This window comes from Uranotaenia lowii, chromosome 3 (genome assembly GCF_029784155.1).
Source record: "Uranotaenia lowii strain MFRU-FL chromosome 3, ASM2978415v1, whole genome shotgun sequence".
NCBI classification, from domain to species: domain Eukaryota; kingdom Metazoa; phylum Arthropoda; class Insecta; order Diptera; family Culicidae; genus Uranotaenia; species Uranotaenia lowii.
Genome location: NC_073693.1, coordinates 27768905 through 27781231, shown reverse-complemented (window position 1 = coordinate 27781231; position 12327 = coordinate 27768905). Strand labels below are relative to the sequence as shown.

The following is a 12327-nucleotide window of genomic DNA, read 5'->3' as shown; positions in this document are numbered from 1 at the left end:
CGTTCCTGCTCGTACTGATTCCGGTTAGGTCCAGTCCGGAACGAGTCCCAACGAAAGGATTGCGAGGCTCCGTCGCTCCGCTCTCTCAGCTGAAGGATAATCTGGGGGCTCACACCAACACCAATGCGACACTGAGAAGAAAAACCCTACAGAGAGAGAACAGCAGGTACTGCATCCGGGAAAATTGAGCTAGGCATCGAGGGAAATCGACACCGGGAGATGGTTGAGATAATGTCAAAAGAATTTGAAAAAAAAACGAGAGAAGAATGGGAAGCTTTTTGCGGAGCTTTTCTCACCGTTGACAATGTGCGGCCCCGGTTCGGGATCAGCTGCTTTGACGAAGCTGGGGAGCTGACTTACCAAATACCAAGCGACTCCTTTTTGTTGAAAGGACTTTCGAAGAGAGGGCTTTTACAGTAAAGGGTGAGACGAAATGACTCTCCTCAATTGTTTTGTTTTTAAACAAGATGTTAAAAATAATATCAGCTCTTGAGACGACATTTGCTACATTATAGAGGAGAATCTCCCATATTCAGCGAATTTTTCAGAACAAAAATAGGTCAGAAGATCTAAATTAACCTTTTTTTTGGTGATAAGAGTGAATTTTTAAAATTCCTTAAATCTTCAAATTTTAGAATTTTCAAAATTTAAAAAAATGACGAACAGGAATATTAGCAAAATTCCTTGGCCAAATGGGCAAAATTCGAAGATAATTAAATAATAAGCAACAAAAAGTGAGCCAGAAACAGCCGTAATAGTAACACTGTAGCAAATTAAAAACATTGTAGGGGAGATGAGAGCATAATGGCCACCTTAAGAATGGCGATCATTTAACCATGGAAAACAGCTATAATATTTGAGTAACTTCATTGTTTCGTGTTCAGACATATAAAAAGTCTATTTCCTAACTGGCTATAATTTGAAAAAAATGTGTAAAACGTTTAAAAATGCATTTAAAAAATGTTTGCCTAAAGCTGAAAATTAGTCATTGCTGGGGCATAACCAAAACCTCCACTGGGGCAGTAGAAGCACCATTGATCGGGGCACGATGAGCATTTTCTGCCGTGGAATCTAGCAAACTTGTAGAGCTACAGCTAGACTTGTTTACATCTGACAGTTGGGCCTAGTGGTTAGGTTTCGAAGAGGTCGATTCCTGGTCGAGGTTAATTTTTTTTTAAGTTCTTGACGACGCATTTTGCACTAAACGGTGAGTCATAAATCCATCAAAAAGATCAATGATAAATGTCTGTTTGTAGAATACAAATAATTCAAACATTCATACATTATGTTTCTGTTGCCTAGTTGGCTTTGTTGAAAAGATCTAAATAATCGATCATGAATGGAAAATGGAAAAAAAATTGCCTGGACCAGGAATCGAACTCCAGTCTTCTAAATACCTTTCCGACAGCTGACCAATAGGCCCAATCTTCAGATGTAAACTGTTTAAACTGTGGCTCTATAAATCAGTTAACTTCATCAAGTCGAACTAACTGCCATATTCTAGGGCAGAAAATGCTCAACATGCCCCGATCTATGATGCTCTATACGCCCCTAGTGAACAATTAAAAAGAAAAAAAGCGTTTTAAAATTGATTATTGTTAAAAAATAAAAAAAATTATGATTGTGAAAATTGAGGAACAACGTGTACATCGTTTTGTAGTATGTACTTAATAGGTCAAGAAGATTTAACGATCATAATAGCTTATTTTCCGGTGTGCAAAAATTGTAATTTTTTCGTCACTTAAGATCCTAGCTGGTTTTTTTTTTTTTAATTTTTTGTGAAGATGATAAGGAGATTTCTTTTTTTCTGAAAAAAATTATACTAGGTATAGGAACTACAAAACTGTTCTAATAAAAATTTATTTGACAAAATTCGTAATTTCGTTCGAGTGCCTTCTATGCCCCGGGTGCTCATTATGCTCTAATCTTCTCTTGATACCATATTGTAATAACAGGTGCATTTTATATGTTCGTTTCTATTAGAAATCTTTTGGATTAGGTGAAAATGATTTATTAAATAAAATACAAACCCCATATCAAGGAGTTCAATTTTCTTTAATGTTTTCTTAAAATATTCGATCCTGATTTCTTGTAGATTCCTTTTGAAGCTTGATTCTTTCAAAGACAAAAAAACTAACTGTGTTATTTAAGACTTAGATTTTTTTTATTACCTTACACAAATGGGTCAAAATGCTTAATCACCTATCACCTGTATCTGCAATCTATAGTGCAGTTTCACCCACGTCAAAATCCCGACGCATAGTGGGGCAGGACCTGTTAAAGCTTGGCCAAACCCCCTTCTTTTAAATTTCGAAAATTCATCATAAATTTATGCTTTTCAGAAACTGGACATTACACCGATCCCAAATCTATCAAATATATCTCAAAATTCCATGTTTATTACAATTTTCTATCTAGGTTAAGTTGTGGTTTGATGTTATTGCATTTTATCGCAAAAACAAAAAAAAATCAGCACTCCACTAAAGTTGTATTTCTAATGGTAATTTAAATAATAAAATGGATGTGCTCAAAACAGAATAAAATTCATTTTAGGTTGCAGAATTGAATTTTTTTTTTCATAATATCCGGACACCTGAAAAACATGTTACCCCTCGAGACACCACTTTCATTCCTACTCAAACATTTAAATGGAAGTCTCATCCATCCAACAAAACAAAAACTAATTGCCACTTTTTGCCAAATCAAAAGCTATTCACGTTTTAGTGGAACATGCTTTTGGACAATTTTCGTACTTTTGATATTGCTTTTGATAATGTTTTGCCAGAAAAACTTGAATTCAATCGAATTTGAAATTCAGCTCATTTAACTTTTCTTGAAAATTTATTTTCCCTTTCATAGTTTTCATAATACAATTTCGGATTTTTAAATCTTTTTCCATCTACAGACAAGCAGATAAGATTCTTTGGAATATAAACTTTCTGAAACCTTCTCAAATCCTTTTCGGTCAGATCCTCAGTATCTGTTAACTATCATAATTTTAAATTCAACATTTTTTTTCAATAAAAGATCTCAACAACATTCGTTCAAAAGGAAAAAAAACTAGATCTTCTTGTTTAACTCAATTCATAGTTTTATTATGGTTTAATGATGACCCCAAAAAAAGTTACGATTTGACGTTTCTCTCGCAAGCCAACCAATTACACGCTAAGGTTGAGTTCCTCATTTCTGAGTTGTTAATCATTAGTACAGTAAATGAGGACAGACTTTTTGAATGAAAAGGGATTGGTTTTGAATGACCCGTGGAATAAATCATGAGTTGAAGTCAAATTTCGTTGTCTGACGCCATATTGAAATCCAGTATTTTTAAGTTCAGCTGAAGCCACCATCCTGGATTTCAAGATATCGTCAGAATGCAAAAATAAACTTTTTATAACCTATCCCAATTGACAAACACCCATATTTTGGAGGTTTCATGCGATATTCAATGATTTAGAGCATTTTTAAAGTTTAAAGAAAGCTGCCATCTTGGATTTCAAGATGGTGTAAGATAGCAATATTCGACTTCTACTCGTTAAGCCCTTCCACCCACTACCACCTGGGTCATGTCACCATGTCATTTTAAGTCATTCACTACATTTTAAAGTTTAGCGGAAGCCGCCATCTTGGATTTCAAGAGGGCGTCAGATAGCGAAATTCAACTTCTACCGGTTGATTTCTTTCAACTTATACCCCAATAATATAGGTTTTATGCGATTTTCAGTCATTTACAGTATTTTCAAGTTGAGTGGTAGCCGCCATCTTGGATTTAAGATGGCGACGGGCAACGAAATTTGACTTCTACTCGATTATTACTTTCAACTAATAACCATATTGTGAAGGTTTCACGATATTTTCAGTAATTTACAGCTTTGAAAATAAAAACGGAAGCCGCCATCTTGAATTAATGATGGCGTCAAGCAACAATTTTTTTCCTACTATTAGGGCCCTCTCACTCAATACTCATATTGTAAAGATATTCATATCTCTTTCGGTGATTTCAAGTTTTCAAAGAAGTATTTTTTTAATTTTAACTCAAAACCAACACGCATAACTTACCAAAAATGTGTAAAAATGGGAGTTCCAATTCAAATATGTGCTATCTAATCTGAGCGTGTCCTGTTTTGACAACTTGATCGAGAACTGTCACTACCCAGCAAACATTTTTTTAGGTACATTTCTCAACCAACTTTGCTATACGCTTCATATACATTATAAAATCATCTTATATAACTCGAAAAAACAGCATTTACGTACTAAAGTGGAGGCAATATACATACATATTTTTAACTTCTGGCTTATGCGATAAGTGTTGCAAAAGTTGGACGATATACAACACCTTTTACCGTACATCCTGACAGCATGCGAGAGAGCGCAAGTTTTGCTCTCAATGCATGCAAACCGTTGCCAGCGACAATATATGCTGCTTCTCTCATTGGACAGTTTAACCAAACGGACCCTCTGATTTTTAGAAATCTGGTTGCACTGCTAATCGCAGAGAGAACAACAAGGTTGTTTTCTCACTTGAATCCCGCACGCGGGACACAAATTAGCAAACATGGCGCAATTTTGTCATATACGAGTCGGTAGACTTTAACTAACCATTTTTACGATCATTTACTTGGTTTGGTAGGAATTACGATTTGCATTAACATTGTTAACGAGTTGAGCTGACATTTCTAATGCGATGTTATGTTTGCTGGGTAAGTTTTATGGCGGTTTAATAATCAGGCACTGAGTGCTATTATAGAACATGCAAAAGAAAGCTTGGAGCAAACTTCTAGGTTTGTGTTTTATTATAGTTTAAAAAGAGCATTCATAACTCTTTCAAAATAACTAAAACAGTACGTTTAATAAAAGTTTTATTAGCGTTTTCAAAACCATCTGAAAACATATGGTCGAAAAAAAATTATAAGCATTCTGCATGACCATAATAAAACCGCCATAAAACGAGCTGCACAAAAAAATGCCATAATTAAACCATAATAAAACTACCTAATTCTAGTTGGCATAATCTGTGTTACTTGGGACCATTTCTATGAAATCTCCTTCTTCCAAAAAAGAGAAGGGTCTCAAACTAGCGTTCAAATAAATTTGTAGGGAATAATGCTGGTGGATAATATCTTAAACTAGCTGACCCGGCAAACTTTGTTAAGCCTGTAATATTTGAGTATTTTTTTTATATTTTAGCACTGTTCCTTAGTAAGCCTTCCTTTTAAGTGTACAAAAGCTAGTGGATGCCTTTGTATCAGAAAAAAATCCAGAACTATGGTTCGTTATTCGAATTTCATTATTTTAAGTTCATTCAAAAAACCGCTAATGGAATGGAAAATATCATACATAAATTTATATTCAAAACCGGCAGTTCGTGACACGAAAACGCTCATACGATTTGCTCTAAAAAGTTCGCTAACTTTTGTTTAGCGAACTTATTTTTTTGTTGAGGTAGCGTATAATAAAGTTCTGCTAATGATCAGTTCCGGTAACTAAAGAACGCTTAATCTATCAAGTTTCAATTTAGTTTAGTCATCATTCCTATTCAAAAACTCCTATCTGATAAAGTATTTTAATAATGTTGAAGATTGATTTCAACAAAAAATGGATCTTTTTGCTGGAGTCGTTATAAATAGAGTTGTATTTTCGATTTGTGTTAACCTCTGTATTTAAATACATTACAGTTTTCTTTAAACATGGTCGTCAGAATAGAAAAATTAAAAAATGGACCCGGAACATTTACAGAATAATGAATATAAAATTATTTTTTTTTTATTATTTCAAATGTCTTTTTTTCGGACTTTGCACTAAATACACTAATTGAATCTTATTGTGAATTTACAGAGCTGAGTTTGACAAATATTTAACAATTCAGAAAAAGTTACTTTTCATTTCATTTTACAGCAACACTTTTCTAATCAATATAATGTTTGAAAATGTCTTTGAAATTTGTGTCATCATTAACTTTTTTTCAATTTTCAGTTTGGGATTGGCAAATTGCACTAAGAATTAAAGAATTTATAAAAAAAAGAATTTAAACTTTCTTGTATTTAGATTAGTTTTCTCTTAACAGGAAAACCCTGAATGAAAGCAAATCTATTTTGAGTATTTGGAATAAAAATTGAAAATATTCACAAATTAAATTACTTAAATTTATAGTTTATGATCGTAAGATAAGAAACTGTAATCCATACAGTTAAATTTAATTCTGAATTTTATTGTTTACTAGCTGATCCCATACAAACTCCGTTTCGCTTTCAACTTGGAATATGTCATGAACAATTTGTATGATAGTCAATTGCCAAGCGTTTTCCAGATGCACTTCCGAATTCATTGTTAAGTAATACTTGCAAAAATATTGGATGATCAATTTTTCTGTCTGCTACTAAATTTAAAATCGGGAATTGACCGTGCCAAAAAAAACCCGTGTATAAATTTCGACTCGATTGATGCATAACAACGCAATTATTGCCAAAAAGGTAAACCTCTTTCGGTGGCCTTTTATACAATCTTTGATATCGGAAATCAATTGCCGGTCCCTCAAAACTCCCGTGTGCAAATTTTCAAAACAATCCATTGCATAATAACGTCTATATTCCTGAAAACAGTGAAAAATTAATTAAAATGGACGACCTCTTTCGTTGACTCCTGGCAAAACATTTGACATCTGAAATCGATTGTCCGTCCCTGAAAACAACCGTGTGTAAATTTTCCTCCCAATCCGATGAATGATAACGACGATATTGCAAAAATGTTGAAAAGTTAATATGGACGACCCCCTTTTTCGGCCCCTTACACTGATTTTGTTTCACACCTGAAATCGATTGCCCGTCCCTCAAAACTCTTATGTACCAATTTTCATCTGAATCCGATGTACAATAACGACAATATCGCATTAACTGTAAATAGTTAGTATGGACGACCCCTTTGGCCGACCCCTGACTTTGATTAGGATAAGTGAAATCAATTGTTTGTCCCTCATAGCTCCCATGTGCAAAGTTTCATCCCGATCCGATGTATAAAAACGTCATTATAACTAAAACAGTATTTTTGTAGTATGGACGACCCCTTTTGCCGGCCCCCTTCACTAAATTTGGTACCTCAAATCGATTGCAGGTCACTCAAAACTATCGTGTACCAATTTTCATCTGAATACGATGTATAACAACGTCAATATCGCAAAAAAAGCTGACAGTTAGTATGGACGACCCCTTGGGCTGACCCCTTACACAAAATTTAACACCTGAAATCGATTACTCGTCTCTCAAAACACTCATGTGCAAATTTTCAACACAATCCGACAAAAACTAACGTCAATATCGCGAAAACATTATTTGTCTTGTATGGACGACCCCCTTCAGAAGGGGTCATCCGAAAATCTGAAAACATTTTTCATCCTTCCTGGTCATAATGAGCATCCATGCCAAATTTCAGACCTCTAGCTCTTAAGACGGCTGAGTCTATAGAGGACAAACAAACAAACAAACTGTTCGGGACGGGTTTATGGGTTTTGCGGGTTGTCGGGATGGGCACTCGGGGTCTCTTTATCACTCGGATTGCGGGGCGGGCTGATGATCGCACTTCTAGCGTGAACCAACAAGAGTCGGGAGCACCAAGTATGGGCAGATAGTATTTCACGGGTAAATGTTCACTTTGACGTTAAATCCACTATTGGGTCGTCCACAATACACTAGAAAGGCACTTGCGCCGATTTCGGGTGGTAAATACACGGGTTAAATTACTTATTCAAAGTATTTTTCGAGAGCGAAGTAAAAGCGCGTGATCGTCTTCTGACATCTTGCTTGTATTCTATATTAATGATTATCGTTAGGTTGGTACAATAATGATGGTGGCACGGAAGTAAAAAGGAAAGCACAAAAACGCAAATTCTTATTTTATGGCAAAGTAAACTACAGTCATAGCTCGATTTGATACCTAACATACCGGCCACCTTTGAAATGAAGATATTTCAAACTAATTGAATCTCCTGCTTAACACACTGCTAGGCTTTGAACTCCTTCAAGTACTCGACGCGCCGTCTGGATTCCTCTGTCAATATTGTTGCAACAACTGGTGGCAGTTGCGTTGAGTCTTCGGGTTGTCACGCACATCGGGTTCGGGAAGCGGGCACATCTATTTACGCACCAAAAGTGAGTGGGCGTAAGCTATTGCAGATCATTGACTGCTTGACATCGTACGGTGCATCAGAAAGCCTCAGCCGGCCACCAACGCGAATCAGGCCTTCGGAATCGAGAAAGGGTGAAAGCAAACGAAGTTGAGATTTTGCTTGGACTGACTGCCCCTTTCTCAGCGCTTGAAGTTCTTCGGGAAAAGTGTCAGCTTGAACGAGCTTTGTGAGAGAAAGCTTTGCTCGTTGGAGCTCACACACGGCGGGCACTAAATCGAGAACGGGCTGCTTTCGGGGATGGGCGTTGTTGAAAAAGCGCAAACAGTAAGCAACTGTGCGCAGCAGCTCTTGATACGACGAAAACTTATCGAACATGTTGGGTGGCGCAATCACAGCACTCAGAATGGTCGTCTTTTTCTGTTCGATTTCTTCGGGAGGAAGCACAGCGGGTAGGGATTGTTTTGGCCAAGTTGATACGGGATCGGAAAGCCAAGCGGGACCGTGTTTCCATAGTTCGCTTTGGATCAGCTGTTCGGCTGATACTCCTCGGGATACGATGTCGGCGGGATTTTGCTTACCAGCAACGTGCAGCCATTGGGAACCATGGGTGGAATGTTGAATTCGGCGATACGGTTTGCTACGAAAGTTTTCCACGTTCGGGGCGGTGATTTCATCCACTGTAGCACAACCATACAATCGGACCAGAAAAAACACGACGAAAATTCAACGTTCAACGATGCGATTATTCTTGTATACAGACGGGAGCAGGCCCAGGCCCCGTAAGCTGCTTCTGAAGCGTCGACAAAGCAGTGCAGCTGGGCGTCGCGGAATTGGTGGGCAAAAGAAAATCGGTCGATTCGCAATTCCAGCAGGTGGGGGAGCTGCTCGCAAAAATCGGTCCATTTGATGCGCAACTCCGGGGTAACTTCTTCGTCCCAATCAAGGCCAAGCAACCAGATGTGCTGCATCAGAATCTTGGCTTCGACCACCACGGGAGCTATTAAACCAAGCGGGTCGTATAATTTAGCGATGGCTGAAAGAATGTTTCTCTTGGTCGGGGGTTGATCACTCGGGGAAACGTTGACGTCGAATCGGAAAATATCGGCTTCGATCTCCCAGCATATGCCGAGAGTTTTGATCGTCTCCTCAGGGTCGAACTTCAGCGATGATTGTGTGCCCAGTAGCTCTGATGGAACATCGGCGAGAACTTTCAGAGAGTTTGAGCACCACTTACGGAAACAAAATCCACCACGAAGCATCAATTGAGCCTCGACGCTGCTGGCGCCCGCAATCAAATCATCCACATACACACTTTTTCGCACAGCAGCGGAGGCATTCGGGAACTGACGGCCTTCATCTTCCACCAACTGCAACAAAGTTCTTGTTGCCAATAACGAAGACGGGGCGAGACCGTAGGTGACGGTGCGGAGCTCGTACAATCGGACGGGTTCGTCGGGATTGAAGCGCCACAGAATGCGCTGAAAGCATCGGTCCGATGGGTGCACCACAATTTGACGATACATTTTGGCTATGTCCGCCACCAACGCTATCGGGTATTTTCGGAATCGGATGATGATCGTCAGCAGCTCGTCTTGCACGACTGGGCCAACAAGAAGAGAGTCGTTCAGCGAATGGCCGGTGCTGGTTTTGGATGAGCCGTCGAACACGACTCGAACTTTTGTCGTCGAACTGGACTCCTTCACGACGGGGTGGTGAGGGAGATAGCAGGATTTTACATTTTCCGATTCGGGGGGAACCAGATCCATATGGCCAAGATCGATGTATTCTCTCATGAAGTCGTGATACTGACTCTTGAGATCGGCGTCCTTCTCCAGCCGTCGCTCGAGCCAGGTAAACTGACGGAGAGCAGCACCTTTTGATTCTCCCACCATCTGCTCGAATTCGGGGTGTTTCGGGACGCGCACAATGTAGCGCCCAGGAGAGTCACGATCGGTTGTATATCGGTAGTAGTTCTCGCAGTTCTGCTCATCGATAGAATAGTCGGATCCACCAACATCCTCTATCTTCCAAAACCGGGAAAGTAGTTCTTCTACGGGAACAACTGTCGCCACATGACAAGTTGCCGTAGATTTTTGATTAGCTTCTTCGGTTTTCATGTCGCATTTTCCAGTTGCCAGCCAACCGAACACTGTTTCGGCCAGCAAAGGACCATTTGCTGCAAGCTGGAGGCGACCAGGCTTCAGATAAGCGTAGAAATGAGCAGCGCCAATTATCATGTCTATTTTGCGCAGTGTGCCAAAATCTGGATCGGCGAGAGCGAGATTTTTGGGGTGGGCAACCGAGAAGGGAATTGCGGGGGCGTCACTGGTTACTTTCCGGAAGACGAGGAAATCTAACATCTCGGAGAAATCGCTCACCCGAGATCTTATTTCAGCTCGAATTTCAAATTTTGCACTCGTTGCGGTACCATCTACTCCTCGCACGTCGATGTTAACCACCTTACGGGACAAACGCAGTTGCTGACACAGTCTCTCGCTGATGACGTTCGGTTGAGAACCTGTGTCCAGCAAGGCACGGGCTAAGTGTTGATGACCATAGGCGTTGACGACGATTAGCACTACTGTGGGTAGCAGCACACTCTCACGGAATGGTCTCACGACGGGATTCGATGACACAGTAGGTTGCGGGGTGATTGCGACGGCAAGTGAGTTGACATTCTCGGGGCGGGACGGGGGATCGGCAGCAGCACGGGTTGATTCAGCTTGACCGAAGTGAATCATCGAATGGTGGCGCATGGAGCAATGCTTGCAGGAAAATTTCGAAGGGCACGATCGGGCAAAATGATCACTTCGGAAGCAATTGGCGCAAAGTTTCTTTTCGGTTACTATTTTCGTCCGGCCTTTCGGGTCCAAGCTGTTGAAAACGGGGCAGTTGTAAATGCTGTGCCTTTCTTTCTCACAAGCTGGGCACATCGGGTAGCTTTTCGGGTAACTTTCGGAAACGGCATTCGAACTCAAGCGCGATCCCGGTTTGCGCTGAGGAAAATTTTGAGCGACGGGTTTCGTTTGGTTAGACGTTGGCCGATTGATCATGATCGTCTCCATGATTCGGGTTCTCTTCTGCAAAAATTCGATCATGTTGTTGTAGGTTGGATGGGGATCACCGGCAATGGATTCCTCCCAGGCGGTGAGCGATGCGTCATCCAGCTTATCCTCCAAAAGCTCCATAAGAATCGAGCTAAAATAGATCACAGGTTCTCCGAGTTGCTCCAGAATCTTCGTGTGCCTCTGGAATTCGTCGACGATTCGATGAAGCGCATCCACCGAGTTGTTCGGGATTTTGGGATACTTGAGCAGGACTCGGATGTGCTTTTTTCGCAAAAGAGTTGTGTTGGAATATCGGGTTACCAATGCCTCCCACGCAACAGAGTAGTTGTTGGCGGTGATGGTAATCGATTGTATCAGGTTAGCTACCTCACCCTTGAGGGCTGCGCGAAGGTAATGAAATTTCTGGACGCATGAAATTTCCGTCGACGAATGTATCATCGACACAAACGTGTCGTGGAACGTCAGCCACTGATTGAAATCGCCATCAAATTCGGGTAGCGTGATCGTCGGGAGTTTGATGTTCGCAAGATGGGCGGGGGCGGATGTTTCATTTGCAGCATAGGACGTCGATGCGGTGGGCCCAAACGATTCCGGTATCTTGGAAGCTAGACCAGCTTTGACCCGGAAATAAATTGATTCGGTTTTGCTTCGGATCTCCAAATTTTTAGTGTCCGCATCCTCCTCTTCGTCAAGCTCCTCGCAGTCCGCCTGCACTTCGTCGAACGATTCCCACAGCTTCTCGAGACGCTCCAAGCGGTATCGAACTTCCCCTTGGTGTTGGTCCTCGACGTATTGATGCAGGAACTGTTCCATACGGTTGATTCCGGCAATGATATTCGCCCTTTTCAGCTTCCTGGACTTCAGCTTCTTGTCGTCAACCATTCTGCCGACGATTATCCGGTTGCAGGAAAGTTGAATCGGAGCTGGTCAACTAAAAGGGTCGAAAAAAGACCAAGAAGTACCGCAAAAGGGGATGGTATTGGATTAGAGAGGTACTCACCTGGTACCTCTTTAAATGAGGCCTTTGGTTTCAATAAAAATCCGGAACAAACGGCAAAAGTATTTCGCCAACCAACCTCAACAGTGAGGTTATGTTGAAGCACGCGGGTTCGCAGCGGGACGATTCGTGATTCTTTTCGG

General features: G+C 40.5%; 1 protein-coding gene across 1 annotated transcript; it reads right to left on the bottom strand.

The window, feature by feature from the left end:
• Positions 1-8643: 8643 nt before the first annotated feature.
• Positions 8644-12069, bottom strand: LOC129752049 (uncharacterized). Its single transcript, XM_055747839.1, has one exon. The coding sequence runs from the start codon at positions 12067-12069 to the stop codon at positions 8644-8646; it is 3426 nt and encodes a 1141-aa protein (XP_055603814.1).
• Positions 12070-12327: the final 258 nt, after the last annotated feature.

Excerpts from the sequence above, each read along its gene's own strand:
- LOC129752049 (XM_055747839.1), bottom strand. The coding sequence starts at position 12,069 with ATGGTTGACGACAAGAAGCTGAAGTCCAGGAAGCTGAAAAGGGCGAAT.